The 21606-nt window shown below is 53.4% G+C and overlaps 7 protein-coding genes across 7 annotated transcripts; all 7 read left to right on the top strand.

Moving 5' to 3' along the window:
* Window positions 1–3099: 3099 nt before the first annotated feature.
* Window positions 3100–3972, top strand: JKF63_04043 (uncharacterized protein; the record flags this gene model as incomplete). The annotated part of the gene is made up of 1 exon (XM_067900037.1): window positions 3100–3972. The coding sequence occupies one exon, from the start codon at window positions 3100–3102 to the stop codon at window positions 3970–3972; it is 873 nt and encodes a 290-aa protein (XP_067756221.1).
* Window positions 3973–7758: 3786 nt separating this feature from the next.
* On the top strand, window positions 7759–9552 carry JKF63_04042 (uncharacterized protein; the record flags this gene model as incomplete). The annotated part of the gene is made up of 1 exon (XM_067900036.1): window positions 7759–9552. One exon carries the CDS (start codon window positions 7759–7761, stop codon window positions 9550–9552), a length of 1794 nt encoding a protein of 597 aa, XP_067756220.1.
* Window positions 9553–10389: 837 nt separating this feature from the next.
* Window positions 10390–11103, top strand: JKF63_04041 (uncharacterized protein; the record flags this gene model as incomplete). The annotated part of the gene is made up of 1 exon (XM_067900035.1): window positions 10390–11103. One exon carries the CDS (start codon window positions 10390–10392, stop codon window positions 11101–11103), a length of 714 nt encoding a protein of 237 aa, XP_067756219.1.
* A 2521-nt stretch (window positions 11104–13624) lies between these two features.
* On the top strand, window positions 13625–14332 carry JKF63_04039 (uncharacterized protein; the record flags this gene model as incomplete). The annotated part of the gene is made up of 1 exon (XM_067900034.1): window positions 13625–14332. One exon carries the CDS (start codon window positions 13625–13627, stop codon window positions 14330–14332), a length of 708 nt encoding a protein of 235 aa, XP_067756218.1.
* Window positions 14333–15227: 895 nt separating this feature from the next.
* JKF63_04038 (uncharacterized protein) lies at window positions 15228–16256 on the top strand (the record flags this gene model as incomplete). The annotated part of the gene is made up of 1 exon (XM_067900033.1): window positions 15228–16256. The coding sequence occupies one exon, from the start codon at window positions 15228–15230 to the stop codon at window positions 16254–16256; it is 1029 nt and encodes a 342-aa protein (XP_067756217.1).
* A 548-nt stretch (window positions 16257–16804) lies between these two features.
* Window positions 16805–17038, top strand: JKF63_04037 (uncharacterized protein; the record flags this gene model as incomplete). Its single annotated transcript, XM_067900032.1, has 1 exon — window positions 16805–17038. One exon carries the CDS (start codon window positions 16805–16807, stop codon window positions 17036–17038), a length of 234 nt encoding a protein of 77 aa, XP_067756216.1.
* A 2000-nt stretch (window positions 17039–19038) lies between these two features.
* Window positions 19039–19929, top strand: JKF63_04036 (uncharacterized protein; the record flags this gene model as incomplete). Its single annotated transcript, XM_067900031.1, has 1 exon — window positions 19039–19929. One exon carries the CDS (start codon window positions 19039–19041, stop codon window positions 19927–19929), a length of 891 nt encoding a protein of 296 aa, XP_067756215.1.
* Between the last annotated feature and the right edge of the window lie 1677 nt (window positions 19930–21606).

The raw sequence follows: 21606 nt of genomic DNA, 5'->3' as shown, positions 1-21606 counted from the left end.
TGAGGAAGGACCTGGCGACAGATGCTTTGTTGATGAGGTACTTTCCTGTATCTACAGTCGGGAAGATTTGTTGTGACGCTGGTGGCAGCTAGCGGTACCCACACCTCCTATTCTAGCACACAGCGCCACCTGGCATACAAACTGAACGCACAGAGTCGAGTGGGGACGCTTTCCGAGAAGAGCGGTCGCCCACACTGCAGATATTCTGTGGACTTGCCCACCATGCAGCCGTGATGTGCATGCCGTCTTTTGGGGGGGATTGCCTTTGGAGCGCGAGGAAGTGACCACAGGGTCTGGCCCTCGGGGAAAAATGGCGGTGAAGGAAACCTATACGAGCATGCTTCTCAGCTACCCGCACATGGAGTCTACTTGGACATGGAGTAAAACAAGAAAGACAAAGCTTAAAGTCCAGAATATATACATATATATATATATATACATACCTATACATATATATACATATATGTTTATGTCATGAACACGGTTACCTGAAACGGCATCGCGCATCCGATAGGATTGGATGCGTTGGACTGCTTCTCCTTAAATCGTGGAAAGCCGTTTTTGCCCCTTCCCCCACTAACACGTTAGTCTTGTCTTTCTCTCTTTCTCTGTCGTCCTTCTTCTTTTTTCTAACTGCTTCCTTCACGTTTCGGCTGAGAAAAGACTCTCGTCCGTTGATTTACAGTCTCGTTTCCGTCTTTGGGCGGTTATGGCTCTACAGAGTAGCCGGCTCACTCTTCGTCACAATAGCCGCTGCGCAGGAAGCCTCTATTCGCTCTTTGCCCCCCCCCCCCCTCCTCCCCTCCCGCCCTTCCCCCTTCCCCCCTCCCCCGGAATCCCGCGCCCGGGCACCGGTCATCAGCGTCTACACCATAACCATAAGCACGCATACATTCAAGAACAGCAAGCACGATAAGACGACGCCAGCACACATAACCACACACATATACAACTGTTTACCTAAAGCACGACAGATTATCTGGAAACCACGGAGCGAAGATACGGCAGAAGACACTGGTTTGTATCGTTGGGCCTCGCGAAGTGTTGTATAGAGCCCACCTGTTGACGCGCTTCTGTTCCTCTGCATGTGTCGCGTTCTTCTCAGGTCGCATCATGTGCTCTGCATTTTAATCTCCTGGATCTTTCGTCTTGTCTGCTCCTTCGTTTTTTTTTTTCGATTTTCCTACTTGTGACATTACAGTTTGACTTCGAGCCCTCGGTGGACCCCCCCCCCCTCCTTCCGTTGTCGTCGTCGCTGTTTGGTTTGCGGCCCTCTTCTTTTGCTCTCAATGTGCTGTTCTGCATTCGTTTTTTTGTCTTGATTTTATTTCGGCCTCTGTGTTGCTGCAATTTGGCGTGGCTGCACACACACGCACAGACACAGATACAGACACACACAAACCGGCATTAACCGGCACTTTCAAACGCAGACCCGGGTGCTTCCCCTTATCTCCCTCTCTCTTCTATACATTTTTTTCCTATTCGATCTATACACCTCGTCACCCGTGCGTCGGCGTCTGCTGGCTCCATCGAACCAACATTCACTCACATTGGTTTCTCCCCTTCCACCTCTCTCTTGAGACGAGCACGCTTATCCAGGACTCTTCTACTCTTCGCTGTTTTCCTATTCTACGCCAAAAGATAGAAGAAAAAGTACTCAAAAAACGCGTCGGCGTCTGGCGCACCCCCTCGCTCATCGCTGCACTGTGTGGGGCAGCAAACACATACCGTTGGGAGGGGGTGGGAGGGAGGAGGGCGGCGGCGGCAGGAGACGCTGCTCGTGTTGGCCATTGCTAGCCTTTCTGTGCCATTCTGCTTATACGGATTTCCTTCATACCCTTCCCGGCGCTCCTCCCTTCATATGTGTGTGTGTGTGGTCTCACTGTCTCCCCTACTTGAACAAAACGATTCCCACTAAGCACCTCAACGATACCGCCTCCTTTTTTTTTCTGCTTCTTGACCTCCACCCCTCTCTGTGATATTTTGTTGGCCGTCTCGGTTTCTGTCTCTGTTTGCGCGTGTTCGTCTGAGCGTGTTCTTTGGCGTGCTTTCTGCCCCTGTTGCTTTGTTTGCCGTTTTTTTTTCTCCAGCTTTATTGCCTGCTTCCACTTTTTCTGTTTAACTCCGTCACACTGTACCGCATAACGTTGTCTTTTCCGTTCGCAATCTGTATTTCCAAGGTGTGAACGTGGTGCACTAGCGAGGAGCACCGACCTCGGTGTGTGTGTGTGTGTGTGTGTGTGTGTTGGGGTTGGGGGGGGGGGGCGGGGGTTACGCGTGCACGTGTCCCAACGTGTCTCTAAGCAAGTGTTATGATAGAGGCCATAGCAATCTCTTTCTCATATAAATATATATATCCCCAGCGTGATTTCTACCGTGGTGGTGCATGGGCTACTCAGGGAGCTCTTCGGCCCACTTGCCCGCCTCCCCCCCCCCCCCAGACACACTCGTCCATCTGCTACTTCTCTTCTTATCACATTGCACGTTTACTAGTTTTTTTTCAGCTTTTATGTGTCACACACAATATATATATATATATATTGTGTTTTTTGTGTTTTTTTTTTCTCGGCTTCTTGTCTGTGCCGCCAAACGTCTCGTCTCATCTTCTCTCCGTGTTTGCATCGTCTTTTGTTGTTGTTTTACAAATGCGTGTGCGCATATCTCGCCGACCTGCATTTCCTCCCTCGCCACTTTTGTCATATTGTTTTTCTTTGTTTGTTTGTTGGTGGGTCGCTGCGGCGCAGCGCCTTAACCTCTCTTTCGATTGGAACAGCTCGTGGTAGCGGTCGCACAACTCTGATCAGCTGCTCTCTGGCTTCGTGGCTTCGGCGCAGCATCTATATACTCCCTACGCGGTGATTTATTTGACAGGGCTTGCTGCACCGCCGAACGCACCATCAAAACACCTTGGATTGTATTCAGTTTGTCTACACCACTACTTTCGCTTCCGCTGCTGTGTAGTGTGCGTCTTCTCATTGTGCCGCAGTCGTGTGGTTCTCTGTGTGTGGGTGTGTGGGTAGGCGGCCGCGCGCGCTTTTCGCTACAGGTGCCCCCCTCCCCTTTCAACGACACGCATTCCCGCCGTCACCTGCTGCGAGGATGTCTTCGGTGCACAAGCCAACAACGCAAGAGGCTATCAACTTCTTTAAACAGTATCGCGAGAAATTCCAGTCTAGAAACAACGAGGGCAATCCTCCTAGCCGGAATAGTGTCAATGCCTCCCCTTCACCGAATATTGTGACGCAAGTACATCAGGTGGCCCTGGTGGGCGATGTGAATCACCGCAGCATTGTTCCGATGGACCGCCGGAATGGTACCACGACCACGCGGCTCGATCTGCTTCGCAAATCACCGACGAACTGCTCACCGTGTTTGCTACAGGGAGCATCCATTAGGCCGCTGCTACCCCCTCTGCCATTTGCTTCCGTGCCGAAGGTGACATTAGTGCTAGATGTTGATGAGACGCTGGTTCACTCCACGTTTCAACCAAGTCCTGACGTGATATACGACAAGGTCCTCCACGTGCCCTCCGAGGGGAAGACATACACTATCAGCGTCAAGTACCGACCCTACCTAGAAGATTTTCTGCGCTTCGTGAGTCGCCGCTTTGAAGTGGTCATCTTCACGGCTAGCTTGCGTGCGTACTGTGACAAACTCATGGACGAAATCGACCCGCAGGGTATCTTAGGCAGCCTCCGACTCTTTCGTGAGCACTGCACACACTGTGAACGCTCGTACATTAAGGATCTTTACCGGCTGGGTCGAGATCTTCGTAGAGTTGTTATTCTTGACAACAGCCCAGCCGCTTACTCTTTTCAGCAGCGAAATGCCATCCCTATCAAGACGTGGATCAACGACCCGAAAGACCGTGAGCTTTTTTTACTGCTCCCGCTTCTCGACAGCTTGGCGATGTGTGACTCAGTGTACACGGAATTGGACCCGTACAATGCGAGGGGGTGTGACTACTTGTGAGGTGCATTTGACAACGCATATGCGGGCATTTGAGCTTGCCGCTCACCACCTCTAATTCATTCCCTTTTTTTTTTCCGTCGGTGATACAGTTGAAACGTCTTCTCATCTTCGCTGATCGATCCTCTTTCTCTGTGTCTGTCTCAAAGTCGTCTGAGAAATGCCCAAATGTCCATTGGGAAGCGGATGCACTCTGTTGGAATCCACGTGTCCTAATTCGTGGAGCTACGTGTATTCGCATACCTAAGGGTGGGGTGCGCACGCCCGGTATAAAGACTGTAGCTTCTTTGTTTCTTTTTCCTCTATCGCTCAATAATGAATCAGCCCCCAAACGGTGTCATGAACGAGTCACTTTTGCTTGACTCTCCGCGCTTCGACCCTTTGAGGTTAAGCGTGAAGAGTGTGACGCATTTTGTGCGTATACGTGCGCTGAACTTCATTTGGCGCGCGGATACCGATATCACTTTTGCAGCCTGTTTTTCTCTCTGTGTATATTTAGTGGTACGAGTCTTGCAGTCCCGTCACCTTTCTTTTGTAACTTCATGGTGCCTAGTTCAATACCTATCCATTTGCATCCTTTATGTGTAAGTGGGCGCGCGGGTGTGCCTGTGTTTTGTCCATGCTTCTCTCCCCCATTTCGCAGAAGGGGAAATGGGGGGATGTAAGCAGATCCCCCCCCCCAACCCCACCCTCCACACTTCAAATGGAAGTGACTATCTTTTTATTTGTAATTTTTGTAGTTTTCTTCTTCTGAGCGTCGTCTTTGTCTAACGTGGAGAGCCTCAATTTGAGATCTTTACTCTCTTTGTACATCAGGTACGGTATGGGGTGGTGCGAGGGCACAGGGGGTGAGCCGCCTATGAACACATGTCTGTTTGTGAATAGACGAGCGGACGCATGAAAATCTACTGAAATGCGTACAGTACTAAAGGGCAGCCGGACGCCCACCTTTGAGTGGTCCCACCTACAGCCGTGCTTTTTATTCCTAGTTCTCTTGTTTCCAGCTTCTCTCTCCTGTATTTTTGTTTGCCATACGCGAGGCGTTTCTCCTCGACCAACGTTCTGATGCACAGACAGGTAGAGGAAACGGTTTCTCCTGAGTGGCCTCCTGGGGACGCACGCTTCGATTTCAAAAGATATTTCATATATTTTCAACTCCCCGCTTTTCTCTGTAAGCGCCTGGTTTCCCAGCGCGGGCCTTAACCCCCCCCCCTCCCCCCGTGTATCGATTTTACAGCATTTCCTCTTTGGTGTTTGTGTGTGTTGGCATGTGTGTGCGTTTGCGCTCTCTTCTCTGTTGTTGTTTCCTTCAGCCTTTCATCCTTTATTCTCGCTTACCGACGCCCAGATGGCGGGAACGTGTGTGCGTGTGTGTCTGTGGTGGGCCGCGCGCATCAGAGTGTAGAGCATCATTGGATACACTGTGTACTCCATAAAACAGAAAAGCACGCACCCTTCCTGGCAACCCCGAATGCCGATTCGTAATTGACAGGGCAAGGCACCACTATGTGTAAAGGCGATATCCCGCTAATGTTATTCGCGGCGAGCTGGTCGATAAAGGTGCTTCGACACGACCGGCAACAGAGTAAAAACGTTTGTACTGTTTTTTTGTGATGCAGGAAAGGTCAACGTGGTTGAAGCCCATCTCACATAGCCCTCACCAACTACTGGTAACGAAGTTCGAGGCCCGTGCCGTGCTCAGATGAATTTTCCACTGCTGACAAAGGCTTATCGCCGCTCGCCCCCCCCCCCCCACCCCCACACACACACGATTTGCCGGTGACAGACTGGCTGTATAAAGTGGAGTGTGCCTCATGCAATGGATTTTGCTGAATGGGCACGTGGTAAACCAGCAGCGAAGATAAGTGGGGCACTAACTTCTGTGGTTCTCTATATCCTGCACCCGCATATCCCCTCTCTGGTATGCATGCACTATGTTTTTCGCCTTTCTGTCCCCCCTTTTTTGCTGATGTATTCTTGATTGTGTTTCTCTGCAGTGGCGGCTGACATCTAGTTTCGCGGCAGAACCCTCCCCTTCCCCCTCCCCTCCCCCCCTTACGCACTGGGCCGTGTGGTTGTGCTTGTCATCGTCTTTATATCTGCCCTTCTTTTTTCTTCTCCAGCTCTATTCACGTGTGTGTGTGTGTGTGTGAGTTCCTGCTTATGGTCAGCCATCTCTGTAGGGGTATCGAGGACAGGGAATCGCTCGCTCCTTTCCCAGAATCCCCTTTCTTTGTCACGATTTATCCAACTTAGTTGCCCTCTACTCGCGGCGGCACCCGGGGTAGAGGACAGCCAACGGAGCTTCTGCTTTTTTCTTCTGCTTCCGCCACTGCAGACTCAACGCTCCTCCCGTTTCAATGTCGTGGTGGTGTGTTTGTGTTTGCCCTTTGCCTTCGTTGTGCATATGTTCTTTCCCGCTTGGGTGACTCTTCATTATTTTGGCTCCACATTTACATCCATGTATACGCATCATGTGTCACTTCGATCCCGAATACTGGCTTATCTTCGCCCAGCGGCGCTCAGGTGGCGTGCATATCCGCGTGTGATTTGCCTATGAAGATTGCAACCCCCTTCTTGCCCTCCTTTCTTCGACGTCGTAGTTTCGCGCCCGTGCGCGTTTTTTAAAAGTTTTCCTAGTCTTTTCATCCTCCCATTGTTTCCCGAGGTTTCGCGTGTGTGTGCGTTGCAGTCGTTTTCGCGCGTCTTTTCACCCATGTCCCTGCCCTCCCGTTCCTCTCTCCTTCCTCAGCATTGGAATCGCCTCCGTCGTGTTCTACAGCCCGCGTTTCTTCCCCGTCGCATGCATATCATATATATATATATATATTGGGAGGGGAAGATGAGCGTTTTCTTTTTTTGCACATATATATTTTGTTCCCCACCTGCCCTGATTTTCAAGCGGTATGTGTGTGCTCAGGATTAGATCCACATGAACGAAGTACGCTTGCAAGGTTGGAAACACTAGTACAACCCCTCGGCCTATGGCCAAGGGGTCGCGCACCAATGTTGCCTCGTGTTCGCGTGTGTTTCACCGTGAACACCATTATGCGGGCGGAGACATGCAGATATGGCAGCGGGAAGCGGGGCTCAGGTACGAAGGATTCACAGAATCGGCAAATGATACACAAGTAACTGCGTTGTTTTCCGGGTTGGCGGCAAATGGCGCCATCCCCCCGCCCTGCTGCAGTAGCCCATTGGATGTGAGTTGTTCAGCCACGTCCTCATATCACCCCTTCCCCCGCCCCTGAACACGCTCTCGGGCCTGGTTTTTTTCCAGCTACTCCCCCTCCTTCCTCATTGAAGTTGCGTTTCCATTCCAAGCGTTCATTCCCTCCTCTCCCACTCCTCCTCTCTGTCCGCCACTCTCGTGTCATCGAGATGTACACACACATATATATATATATATTTAAATTTTTCCCCCATTGAGCTAGTTCCATTCACGTGTCTTTGAGAAAACCACTACAGGACGTGCTTAGAACTTCAGATAAGTCACTGACTTCACGTTTTTTTTTTGTGCACCCACGATCTCAGCGAACCACCGAACTGTTCTGCGTTCGTGCTTCTAGAGACGTACTTCATTGTAGTTGGTCCACGCAGGACTTTGCCCCTGGGGCGCAGACTCTTCTGGGCGTTGCAGTACTAGAGAGAATTGGTTTGCGCAGCACATCGAAGGGCGGGCAACTCTGAGTTCGTTCACTGACACGGCTGTTTGTCGCCCTGTCTTCTCTCCCCTATTATTTTCGAATCCTCCGCAGTGGAGCTTTCTTTAATCCTGCTGACGTGGTGATGGCCACGCAACCTGAGATGGAGGTGCTCCTGCGCGAGCGCAGCGCAACCACTGGATCCCTTTCCGAAGCCCTCCGCTACGCCCACAAATACCTCCAGTCAGAGGAGTGCCAGAAAACGGCAATTGACGTATTCCCGCCGACACAGCTGGCTCAGTCGATTTTCAGGCTTTGTCGTTGCCGTGGCATGATTCAGGAGGTGCAACCCGAGCTTCATCTGTTCCGTGCATCCCCGCAGAATTTCTTTTCATGTGGTAGCTCGCAGGAGGCTGCCAACCTGGATGACGTGCAGTACATTGAGGCTGCTTTGCTCTACGTTATCCCTGTCCCCGGCAATCTACATTTTTACGACGTGGATGAACTGTCGCGCAGCTCAGACACTGCGCAGTGTGGCACCCTCCGTAAACGCAGCGACCGCGGCGAGGCCGCCTCCTCGGCGCATCCACTGAGCAACTCTGACGACGATCCCATTCGAAAGCACACGAGGCATAAGGCCGACATGAGCGACCCCACTTGCGCAGTAACACAATCCTCAAGCACGCGAAGTCTGGGCCCATCGTTGAACCTCCCTCATCCTTCGTGCAGTCGCCATCTTCAAAGTGCGTGCGTCGTCACAGTGCTCCTGCCGACCGACGATGGACCACGCGATAGCCGATTTCGGATAAACGACGTGGTAGACTTGTATGGTTATCAGCACTTCCCAGACGACCAGCTGCCGGCGAATGAGACCGACGATTTTGAGCGCTTTAGTGCATGGAATGCCACGGAACTGTCAAAGGGCCTCGTGAGCAGACTCCTCTGCCTTTCCTACACACCGGTGAGTTCTCTTCATCTGCGGCTCAACCTGACGAGGCCGGCGCTCATCTCTTCCTCCATGACAGAGGCTCGCTCTGACGCAATAGCGTACCTCACAGGCACCCTGACGAACGGTGACGCACTGGTAGCAGAATATCTATTGCTTCATCTCTGTGCACGGGTGAGCATGCATAGCGCATCGACGCCGGTTGGCGACCTCCCGTTGCTGATCAGCTCTCCTCATGTTGTTGCAGCGGAGTGGTCGGCGCAGTTGCGTGAGATCGTACCGGTTGCCGAGATTCTCCTCACCGATGACGTGCTGCGGTCACATGCCAATGGGCGCCTCATTCCAAAGTACAACAACGAGCTGAATTATCTTGAAACTGGTGTACTGCAGGTAGCCAATGGCACACACATCACGATTGACTGTGGATCGCTAGGCTCACGCGATGAGACTTGGTATGAGGGAATGTTCGCGTTAGTTCATAAGCAGCAACTACTCCTCGAGTATGCCTATCAGACACTGGAGCTGCCAGTGGATGTCTCGATTCTTGCCTTGAACAGCGCAGATACACCAGATGCCGTACACCCACTCTTTCGATTCGCCACAAGCTTGCCGTGGAGGGCAGATGCAAACCTCGCTAAAGAAGTTTCTACGACGCATAATATTTCCAGCGGCGTGGTGCGGGCATACTTGGACGCTGTCCGTTGCCTGGACGTCTCATTACAGGGGGTTGACGCACTGTCAGAAAGGGCGTCACGGGCACTCGTTGAGATGGCAGAAAACTTACCAGGCTGGAATAACCGAGATCCGCTTCTGCATAACAATTCTTTTTCTGCTGCAATGGCTCTCATGCGTGCGCACGCCGCGAGTCACGGACGTGCAAGCTTCACTACAGACGATATTCTTGCTGTCTACCAACTTGAGCGGGCTCGCATGGAGCGCATTGGCGTCCCATTAGCGACGCAGCTGTCAACTTCCTCTCCAGACGCCGAGTAACATGAGCTGCTGACAAGGGTGCCGACTGCGCCTCTTGGGGATCTTCTGGCGGCAGCATTTTACCCAAGAGCGACTGACCTCCAGAGCAGAGAAAACATTGGAGGCATTTCATCTGCGGCTTTTTTTGTTATTGCAATCAAGACACCCCCTTTTTTTCCGAAAGGAATAGGCCTTCTCATAGCCATCACTTCATTTCAAAAGCATCGTTTGGATTACAGATACACATGCACTCTACAGACAAAGACGGTGGGGGACTCTCCCCCCCTCCCCCCCTCTTGAAAAGGGCACTCCAAGAGAGAAAAAGATTTTTCTGATCCCCTCGTCAAAGAGGCCCAAGTTAAGCGCCTTCACTGTGCTCCTGCTGGCCTCGCTCTCACCCAGGCTGGGCGCAACGGTATCCGTTGTGAATTTTCCTTTCGCGGGGAAATCAGCCACTCAATTTTGCCCCATTCGCGTCTGTGTCACCGCTTTGCGCTCTGTAGAATACCCACGAGGTGTTCTCCTGGGTACAAAGGCCGCTTATTCTCGCATACTTCTTTCGGGTTCTTCTGGTGTCCCTCCCCCCCCCCTTTCATCATGAATCAATATTTACTCTATAACACACACACACACACACACACATCATCATCATCATCATCAACCGTACGGGGCCCCTTCCCCGCTACACACTCAGCTGCGGCTGTTCTCTTTCGTACACCCCTCAGAAAAAAAACTCGATCGACTCCCCCCCCCTCCCGTCAGAACGCCTCCGCTTTACTCTCCACTTCTGCCTCGTAGGTCATCCCTTTTTTTTCCTGTACAGTGCTCGTTCTCCTTCGTGCACACTTGACAACACAGATGTCGTTACAAGAAGTGGGCCCGCAAACCTATTTGCTGGCGGAGTCGCATGAGCTGTCTCAGCTGCTCAAGAAGAACTACCGCTGGTACTCTTCAGCCTTCTCCCCGCGCGATGTTTCTATCTTTGCCGATGTCAGCAGCTTGACGGAGTCGCCCCAGACAATGAAGGCTATTCGTGACTTCCTTGTTGAGCGTTACCGCGCCATGTCCCCCGCCCCGACGCACATCCTCGGCTTCGATGCTCGCGGCTTCCTTTTTGGGCCCATGATCGCTGTGGAGCTCGGGATCCCGTTTGTCCTGATGCGCAAGGCGGACAAGAACGCTGGGCTGCTGATCCGTAGCGAACCGTACGAGAAGGAGTACAAGGAAGCCGCCCCGGAGGTGATGACGATCCGCTATGGCAGTATCTCCAACGGGTCACGTGTGGTGCTGATCGATGACGTGTTGGCAACGGGTGGGACAGCGCTATCTGGTCTGCAGCTGGTTGAAGCAAGCGCTGCAGAGGTTGTCGAGATGGTTTCCATTCTGTTTATTCCGGCCCTGAGAGGTGTGGAGAAAATTCATGCAGCCGCCAACGGCCGCTACAAGGATGTGCGCTTCATCAGTTTTGTCACCGACAAAGTGCTCACTGCGGAGAATTGTGGAGACCCAAAGGATGCCCCGGGTCTTCGCGTAATGAGCTGCGGAGATGTTCTGGCCAAGAGATCGCAATAGAGTCTTGGGGGACTCACTCAGTCGCATCTTCCTCGCCACTGCCTCGGTTATCAACCGTCGCGCTTGACGCGGAGCAGGCGGCCAGAGAGGGCTCACATCACCAACGGTCGAGATGAAAAAAAGAAACAGCAATAAGGAAAGATGGCCCACTGTAGGGGCCATACATACGCGTTCACTTGTAGGCGTGCGGATGTATCAAGCCCAGCTCGCGCCTCTGCTTGAGGGTGGCTTTCCGTGCTTCTCTGACTTGGACTCTCACTGCTGCGTTTCCAGCGTTGCCCATCCGTTGCGGCGTTACTCCGCTGCTGGTCGTCAACGAGAGCTCAAATGTGGCGAGGAAGGCGACCATAGTGTAGAGATTCAAACAAAATGCAGCCGGCGGCCTTCAGAGGCGGCGGCATGATAGTAATGGATATGCGGTGCTTCCGTGTGCGTTTATGCGTCAAAACACCGTGTAACTGATTCTTGTCTAATTTTATTTTTCCCACGCCTATCAGGATGTGCCGCGCATGGGAGAGAGTGCTTTCGCGCGTCTGTCGAGCTATCAGCCAACTATCTCCCATGCAGCGTAAAGCTGTACCTTTTCCCCGTCGACACTTAATGTTTCCCGCTTTTTTTTTGTACCGCATATCTGGTCGTCCGGTCTCGGCTTGAACAACTTCCCTTTCCTGCACGCCATTCGTTTCGGTTCCTTGTGGCAGTGTCAAAGCGCCGGTCATGAAGATGGGGGTGGGTACCAACATGCCTCTGCTTCGCCGTGAACTTGCACCTATGGGGTGCGTAGAACAGAACAGGGGAAGCGTCGAAGCGGCAACAGGGGCACCGACGTCGTTCCATCTAGGCGGCATCTTGGGGCACGGCGGGCAAAGCAGGCTCTCCGCGTGGGACGCTTTTGTTTGCGCTACAATCCCCGCATGCGACCTCTCGGCCCTGGAATCGTTTGATTTGTCCGCCACGACCTTGTGTATGTCCTTTGTTCCTCTGGCATACACTTTTATCCGGCCTTTTGTCGTATTCTCACGTTTTCCTCGCTATCCCAACTCCAGACAATCTCATTCCTGTGTTCTTTAGCCACCTTTGCTGTGCGCTGTCGTGAATGTCGCACTACAGCACTCTGCGCTCACCCCCTTGTTTGATCTTCCCCGCTCCTTGGGCGTCCTCTCCCGCGAGATACAAGTTCACTGCTACCCAGCAAATAAACGAGCGCGGATTCAGAGAATTGGGTCAGCGACGTGCGTAGCAATGACCTCGTCGCGGTGAGCCTGCACCACGACATGCTGGATCCCGCCCACCCACTGTTAGGGGCGCTGGTGCACACGAAGAGACTGAATCATCGCTCCGCGCCTCTACGACGAAAGCGGCATCACGGAGAGGCCTTCACTCCTCAAGGGTGTCCTTTGTGTCCTCGTTTACTGCTACCGCGCGATGGGCAAACAGGGGCCAACACATGTCCTGGCGAGTGAAACGTGCAGGCATATTTCCGGCGCACTATTCGCGCTGCTACCGGGGCCCTCCACTTGTGCCTGTTCGGCGTGACGACAGCAGTGGGAATGTCTTCATTGCGGAGGGCGACGGAAAACCGCCCCGGCAGCCGGTCTCGATACGCAGCAACAGCGTCAAGAGCGCGTCACGCGTTGTCACAGTGGACAACATGAAGTCGTCCAGTCGTACGACGGCCTCGGCGATGAACTGTGCCGTAGTAGCAGCGTTGTCGATAGTGGAGGTGGTGGCAGTGTGCGACATGCCCGCCAGCGGCGGCGTAGACAACATTCGAAAGGGGAAAGCGATACAAGGACATCAACGTAGTGACTCTGCTCCAGTTGAGCGAGAACACGGACGCTTCTCTTCCAAGCGCTATATAAGGACTCGCTTATGAAGCACCCCCTTAGCTCTCTCCTCGGGGTGGGGTGGGGGTGGGGGTGGGGCTCCCTCATGTCCGTTTATCTTTAATGCTTCACCGCGTTTCCTTTCTTGACCACCGATCGATGACTTCTCTCTCTCTGTGTGTGTGTGTGTGCACATTTTTTTTTATTTCGCGGTCTTTCTCTTCTCTGTGGTCGTGTCTTTCTCTGCTCCTCCCCGCTCTCATTCTTTCTCCTTTTTGTTTTTGGTGAGAAACCACACTGTGTATATCAACACTGTGATTCCTCCCCTTCCGCTAGGCGCGCGGGCGTTCCTGTACAGTTGTCCCTTTTCCTGCTCCTCCACCGCCTCTCCCATAGCGGCCACCTGTGCTGCTCTTGAGGCCTGCATACAGTCGACTGTAATGACCGAAAGAGATGCCATGATGATGCCATCACGCTCGCCACATTTCTTTCCTCGACAGATCGGTTTCACCCGCAACGCTCATCTTCTCACGTCCCCCCCCCCCCCATGTTCTCTCTTCTCTGGGCTGCTGCACCCCGCCTCACGTTTGACTACACGGCATCTCAACGACGCGTGTGCACACACGCACTATATACATGTATGCATACAGGTAGATCTATTCACCCACGCACGCCCAGAAGTGCGCGCTTTGGTCATGTCGTCGTACGCTGAGATCGCCGGCTCCATCATGGCGATGACCCTCGCCACGGACCAGACGCTTTTCGTGTTGTACCATCACAACAGCTACGCAGCAAACACAGTGATGCTGCGCAGCTCGAAACCAATGCTGATGCGTGACGTCTTCCTCACGCGGAGCAACGCCTTTTGTCCCAATCCACTCTCGTGCCTTTATGTGACTAACGGTACGGACTGCGTCACTAACTGCATCATGGCCTGGGCAGTGGCGAAGCCACTGACTGAGGCGCTGGGGTGGCGGCACGCAGTGGCTACGTACATCGGCTCTGGGCTATTCTCCAGCTTCGCCTATCTATTTGCCGCGCAGATGAGTCCCACCAAGACAAACTCGCAGTTCGACTGCTGCGCCACAAGTAATGGCGCCTACGCAGGGTACGCGACGCTGTCACTGATGATGCGAGAATGCTACATTCCCTATTTGAAGCGAGTTCCCATCATGTGGGTCGGCGCACCCTATCTGCTCAAGTGCACGTATGACGAGTACGTTTCGCCGAGACTGGTCGAGCGGCGGCGGCCTGGTGACATTGAGCTACGCAATTGGGGGTTCGTTGGCGGTGTCTTTTTCACGCTCATCTACAGCACGCTGTTTTTCCGTACACGCAAGGATTTCAGTTTGGCAAGAACGTTTTTCCAGAATTTACAGCACCGTGCCGCGCCCTCAAAGTAGCGGAGGTGGGGTGGGGTGGGGAGGTATCCACATGCTCTGCGGCGTGGCGGGCAACTGCCGTCTGCGAATGATTCGGGTGTTTCTTTGGTGGATTGATTCTCTTTTTGATCATGTCTCCCCTTCTCGTTCTCTCTTTCCCTCTCCCCCCCGCCTCCAAACATACACGGACGCAGCTGTTGCCGTATGGGTCTCACTATGTAAGATTGGATAGGACTGTGGGGTGGGATGAGAAGGGAGAGCCACCTGGTCATATCAGCCGCTGTTGCGTGTTTCACAAAAGCAAGGTCTACGACGCTCCTCGCCGCAACCGGTCTCGAGCATCTGCGGAGCTTACTGCGATCCCCACCTCCATGATGCGCAAACGCAAATGCATAGACTAGCGCAGGGGTGGGTGGGTGGCGATGTATACACACACACACACACACACACAACACAGTTGTCCCCCCCCCCCCCCAACCACTTCATCATTTCTCTGTAGTCGCCACTTTTGTTCCCTACCACCGTCTCTTTCCTATACGCGTACCACACAACACCCCCGCGCACCACTCGAAGGACCCCCCACCCCTCCTCCGCGCAGGCGTCTCTCTGCTAGCCGACGTGCACCACCGCCTTCTTCATCGGCTCCTACAGCTGCCCAAGGTGCAGGCCTTTCCCTGCATCCACATCAGGTGTACGCACTGCTCTATATTTATCGCTTCCCTCTGCTCTCCCTCAGCTGCAGAATTTCCGTTTTCCTGCAGATTGCCGCATCGTTGGGGCCGTACCTCATTTTTTCTTTTTTCACCTCATCTGAGCGCTTCTGCATGCGTGGATATCTATCGACTGGCACGGAGACTCTCGTACGCTTTTGATTACCCCCCTTTTCCCTTCCTTTTTCTCGTGCGGCGGCGGCGGTATGGCGAAGAAGGCTGACCTGCAACCGTTTCCTGCGGCGCCGCGACAGCTGTCACACCCTGATGCGCTGGTGGTGGTTGACCTCGCCATCAACTCTGCAGTGGTACCGCTTCATCTGGCGTCGCGGAGCCTGCCCTGCGCATACACAATTTCGATGCCAGTGGATGCGCTACGCGCCAATTCTCGGCGCTACAACGGCTTCACGGAGCTGATGTTCTCTATTCATGTTCGGCAGGCCAGCGCACGCTGCCGTGGCTTATTTTTGGCGCTCATCTTTCCATGGGGGACGGCGCACTACCTTGGTCCTCTGTTGCCGGATGTATCTATCAGGTCAGCACGCTTCGTGCGCGAAGTGCCGCCGACAGTGACGCTCATGGTGGACGTAGACCGGTGCACGCCATTGGAGGTAGGCGCCCCACTGCCGTGCGAGATGCTACTGAAGGAACACGTGCGGACTGTACTCGAGAACGACGAGTTCTGCGGCTCCATCGCCGCAGCACACGTGCAGAACCTCGTGCGCGACCTTCCGTTCTACGACACAGCGATGCAACGCTTTCACAACTGGTCTGAATTTGTCACTTATTTCGCGAAGTGGTACCGCTGCTGGAGAGTTGTGGAGTACGAGGCGGAAACTCACGCCTCTCTGGGGTTGAGCAGCCGTACGCCAGTAGGTGAACAGCGCATGGTGGCGAATCGTTACGCGGCACAATACGCCCGAGGGGATGTGCACCGTGACCGTGTAAAAAAGAGGGCGCTGTGCGTGTTCCGTGATTGCCTGGCGGCGCGAGACGTGAGGCTGAGCTGGTCTTTGCGGAGAGACCGAGCGGGGGAGCCGGTCCTCAACCTCTCGCACAAGTTGCTACTCAAGCTAGGCCGGGAAAGGAGCTTCCGCACGCTGAACAGCGTCAACTACCTTCACGTGCTCTACGGGTTGCTGGCATCGCACAGCGTCTTGTTCTCCGACCTCCACCCTGTGCAAGTAGACCAAGCCACAACGTCGGACACCTCGCCGGAGCTACTTCTGAAGTGAGCACCCGCATCTAACCGTTTACCTCCTCACTTCGAGGCGGAAAAAACACGTCCCTTTTTTTGTCTGGTTCGACACCGCTTCACAGAGTTGGTGGGTTGCGCATCATTTGCCCTTCTTTTTTTTTGGATCTATCGGAGACCCTGCCACACGAGACAGGAACGTTAAACGGACGTCTGACTATGCACTCTAGAAACCCAGAGGCGCTGCTGGCAGTTTTGTTTGGGGGGGGGGGCTATGCAACCTTTTGTATGCCGAGCGTCGGTGCAAAATCACCACTGCCTCTGAGCGTGCATAGAATATTTTTTTTTTCCAACTTGGCTGGCCGACATTTCGGTCCACCCTTCTCTCCTCCACTGCATTCCATCTTTCATCAACCTATTCTCTCTCTCCAGCTCAGGTGGTTCCCTCTGTGCCTTATATAAATAAAGCTGAGAGCACTCTGCCACATACATTAAAGTACGCTCTGTACCACACGCTGCCCGTTGCCACAACTCCCACCCCTTCTCGTGCACTCCCCTTCACATCCCACATTCTCTTAGTGCTTCGAAATGCCAGGCCGTCATGGAAAGCAGCGCGTGAAGCGCAAGAAGTCCAAGCGGGAGCCTGTAACGGACATGGAGCGGACCCTGAAGGACAGCATTCACGGACGAAAGCGCAAGGAGCGCAGCATTCTAAAGAACTTAATTCCACCCAAAATGGTCCCCAAGATGAACAAGGTCGTCGTCTCGAGCACGCTACCCATGTTTCAGCCCCGTGTCACCAATAAAAAGAAACATTCGTGACGTGGTTGCTGCTGTGCTATCGCGGCGTATCTCATTTCACCGCGTGTTTGCGCGTGTGGATTTGTGTGTGTGTGTGTGTGTGTGTAATATCAGTGCTCACTACTGTACCGGGGGATCCCGCGTGTTCGATTGTTTATTCTCGATGATAAGAATCCGGGCAAGACTCGGTCACCAGCGCACGCACGCCTCTTGCTGCGTGTGTGCCACTGTATGCGGCTGGTGCGTGTCATTTAAGCCGCTGCCTCATCTCACGTTGGTTTCGCAAGGCAAAGAGGTGTCCTTTCATCATCGCCGAAAGGGGCCACGGCCGTAGTAAAGACGCGAAAAACTCTCTGCTGGTCAGCAGGGACGGGTCGAGTATGGCTGCTGTGCGCCGCGTTCCTCGCTGGGAGTCAAACAAAAAAGAAACTACACTGGCGCTATGTCGCATGCTCTCAAGGGCAACTGGCATGGCCGCTTGGGAACTACTCGGTCACACTTCTCTCTGTATTCATGCTGCCTTGTGCGTGTATGTATATGTGCATGTATTTTCTCTTGATTCTTCTCCCATGCTCGAATCCCGGCTTGCCGTTCGGCAAAGGCGCCACGCCTGTGTCTTATTACCCGTTCGGTTTCATATTTGCAAGATGGTTTAGCTTCTTCGTTACGAAGGGCTCTTGAAGAGGCCCGCTGATGTTTACAACTCTTTTGCCTCTGACTATACATGGTGAAGAGAATGTGGAACTGAAGTGATGTATTCCGAGGAATGTGAGTGCTTTGTCGATGTGGGCTTGTCCAGAAGGTCTCTATTTGTTTCGAATGCCGATGTCCTGCATCGTTGGTGAATCGCAGTACCTGAAGAGGCGGCGGTGACGGTGACCTTAGCACATCTCCTCCTACCTGATGGATCACACTCGGTTGCACTGAATCGTCTCCTTCACATGGCCGTCAAGAGAGTCCAACTCATTATGCAGCGTGTGCTGGTTCTTACGCGAAGTTGGGCAAACCCGCTGTTTTACTCGTACGTGCCGCGGTGGCTGCGCGCTGCGGTTCCCGCATCAACAGCCGTTTGTCAGCTGCCACGGCCACTCTTTGCTATCCAGTGCGCCGGTGTCAAGTGTGCCCTCGTTCTGGAATGCGATGATGTTTTTTTTTTGGTACTTCCCTACTGGACGGCTGCATCTCTACTGAGCTGGAGACTGTATTGGGCGACGTAGGAACCTGTGCCACACTCAGTGAGCCGCTGGTGGAAGACTGCTTCAGAAAGGTCGGGGCTTGTCTCATTCAAGTCTTTGAGCAGAACGCCCACAACGCACCATTCACGCCTTGCATTTCCCCGGGTTGTACAAGGTGCACCCACCCCTCACTTGCCGTCGCTGTGCTGAGGATTTTTTTCTGTCACGCAACATATTGCCGCGTGCCATAAGCGTGAGCTCGATACTTGCATTGCAACCGTCGTGATGTGTGTCGCGCTGCTGCTTTCCGCCGTGCTGCCAGAAAGCGCGTTGATGTGGGTGTACTGAGCTGTTCTCCGCCTACATGTTTTTTTTTGGGGGGGGGGGCTTTCCATCACTTTGGCTCGGAGGACCGTTGCCTGATTTTCACGTTCTGCTATGCGAGGGAAGAAAAAAAAACATCGCTCATACGTGCCTCTTTACTTAGCCGATAGGCACGGTTTCTCGGTTAGAGCATATGGGCAGTTTCACACGAAAGCTGCGTGACCCTCCCTTTTTTTTCTGCACACCACTTTCCAGTGTACTGCTTCTGCCGCTTTGTTTTTTTTGTCTGTCCTTCCCCTCCCCCCCCCCTCCACACACACACACACACACACACACACACACATACATACACACCGTCTCTCTTTCTCTCTGCTAGCATATTCCGCTCTGTGAACGGAGGTGCCCCTCCAGCGTAAGAGACCCTCAAGGTTGTTGGTGGTGTTGAAGTCTATACCGCTTTCATTTTCGCTTCATGCCTTCTCGAGTATCCCTTTCATGGCGTCACGGGAGCAATTAACACCAATGTTGCCCAACGACGAACATAAAAGTGATGACATCCGTTCCCGCCACCGTGCGCCGACACGCCAAGAGCTACTTGAGCGCATTCAATACAATCGCGACCTGAAACGCATTGACTCGGCGGCGCGGCGGCGCGTTGGCGCCGCGACTCCATTTGATGCAGAAGTGGAAGCAGTCTATGCAGCACGCAAAGCAGCGGAGGCACTTCAACGCGATGAGGCGTTGCAGAGAGATCGCCACCGCCGCGGAGTAGGCCAAAGCCGGTACTACGACACCTTGATAGCTGCCGAGACGGACGATGTCTTCCAGGAAGCACCACCGCTGAGTGATGTCGAGGCACGCCGCGCTGTGCTTCAGCCAGTCAAGAAACTTGTGGCTATCCTCGCCGCGAGGCAACGCTTTTCGTGTCTTCTGCGCTTCGCCAGCGATGTGGGTGTCGCCAAGACAGCTCAAACCGATCTAGTCCCCCTTGACTTGACAACACAGTCAGCGCTTCCCTCTGTTTCTCCGCTTCCCAGCATAAGTACACTGGTGCGTGGAATCACACTGCCCGATGTGGGGGGTCCCCGACGTCTCCCCCATTTGCGCGAAACCGATCTGTCGTATGATTTAGTTGAGAGGCCGCGATCCCTCCCGTGTCACGAGCCATTCGTCTTTCGGCTCAAACATTTCACACCAGTGGCCATGCCCGAGTTTGTATTGGATGTTGCGACACATGCAGAAAAGGAGGTTCGGCGAGGTGAGGGCGAGGGCCCGTCCTCAGAGGAGGGGAATAACGTACCCACGTTGATAGCTGTACAGCCTTTAGAGACGGTGATGAATGCGCCGCCGGGGGGCATCCGCTCCCGCGAATGCGCAGGCATCGAAAGAGGCCACGCTGTCACGAATTTCTGATGCCGCCCCGTGCCACCGGTTAGAGATGAATGCGTCACTTCCACAGGAGAACCCACTAGTTTATTACCGAGACTCGATGTAGACCAACATTGCGACATTCCCGTGCAACTCTGTCCCTTTCCCTATTAATCATCGATGTGTGTGTGTGTGTGAGGAGGGGGGTGTCTATGGAGACGCCGACGCCGCGCTAAAATTACGATTTTCCTCAAGGACGGGTTCTGTGTCTGGCAAAGCTCCCATTGACACACCTCAGAGCACAGTCTGTGATGGCAGCGCTTATGCCTCGCCCCGGCAGGCACCCGTGTCGAAGTATTTCAAGCAACTCAGCGCTCCCTGGCCACACTGTGTGGTGTAGGTGAGTTTTTGCTGATCTCTTAGAGGCGTGTTTGTTCCTCTGCGAGGGATGTAGTTCATCTCGCTATCCTTTACCCGAGGGGAGGGCCTCGCGAGGTCATCACTGTGGACGGCAATGTCATGAATACCAATGAGCGCTCCTATCCTCCTGGCCTGCTCCAGCGTGCTCCATCTCCAACATGTTTCGTGCGGATGCCGCTGAACGCGTCCCCCTTTCCATGAGGAGAAAAATACGCCTACCTCGTATTCGTGAGACACGCGGCACCCTCTCTACTCCGCTCATTTGCCTTCACCACCGTCACTGCTAGCACGGCTTCTTTAGCTTGCTCTCGTACAAACTTGGTCTACTACGCACTTGAGAACTCCTCGCTGATTCGAACGCCCAAGTTGTGAGACGACTACATTTCTTTTCAAATTATTTTCCCCATGTTCCACCACTGCTTGTGAGGTGATGATTCCATTCACATGGTGGAACCTTTTCTTTTCCACTCTCTCGCTCGCCCATTAGATGTTGCTATTGACAAAGTGGCCTCACCGGCTACCTCGTGAGGTGTGGTGGACGGCCGCGCTAGGGGAGGAGGGAGGAGGGCGATAGTCTTTGCGTGGGGGGAAGTGCTGCACAGATCTCTTTCCAAGAAACGTCCACTATCGCAGACAAGGACACATTCAGGACTTTTGGTGGCCCCGAGAGGATTTTGGCCAGGAGGACAATGTTTTCGCCTCAACGGTAGTGATGGGCATGCCGTTGTCATGAGGATCGCGCTAACGGTTTGGTTCACTCCCCGGTTCACAGAGACGTCACTGTTTGCAGACAAGTGACCTCTCGCTTTCAGATACGGTGGTTCCCCTCTCCTACTACTGGTGGTGAAGATGTGCGGGCGTAGGGGAAGTCTGCCTCACCCGAGCATCTAGCACACTTTTTGTGAGACCCGGATATCTTTCTGTTCTCTTGGTTTGTGTCAACCTGTTTCATCGGAGGCCCAACTCTTCGGATCTGTGTGCAGGTGCGCTTGATTCCATAGAGACTCACAGGGATCGCAGAGGAGGCAGGAGATTTTACTACGCGTTCTCAGGCTTCCGGCGGCAACGGGAGTATTCGTCTCTGCTAATCATCCGCTTATGTTCCTCCGTGTGGAGAAAACTGTTTTCGATGCCCAAGGCATCCTTTTTTTCCTTTCACACTTTTTTTCTGTAATGTTTTGTTTGGTGCTTTTCCGGGGAAAGGGAAATATCGACGGGCGTGTGTATGCAATCTCTACTTCTCCACATGTCTTTTTCTTCGCAAAAGAAAAAAACCAAGAATCTGCCGAGTTGACGGTACTT

Source organism: Porcisia hertigi, chromosome 26 (assembly GCF_017918235.1).
Source record: "Porcisia hertigi strain C119 chromosome 26, whole genome shotgun sequence".
In the NCBI taxonomy this organism is placed as follows: domain Eukaryota; phylum Euglenozoa; class Kinetoplastea; order Trypanosomatida; family Trypanosomatidae; genus Porcisia; species Porcisia hertigi.
Note: the sequence above shows the minus strand (reverse complement) of the source record. Positions and strands in the feature narration are given on the sequence as shown.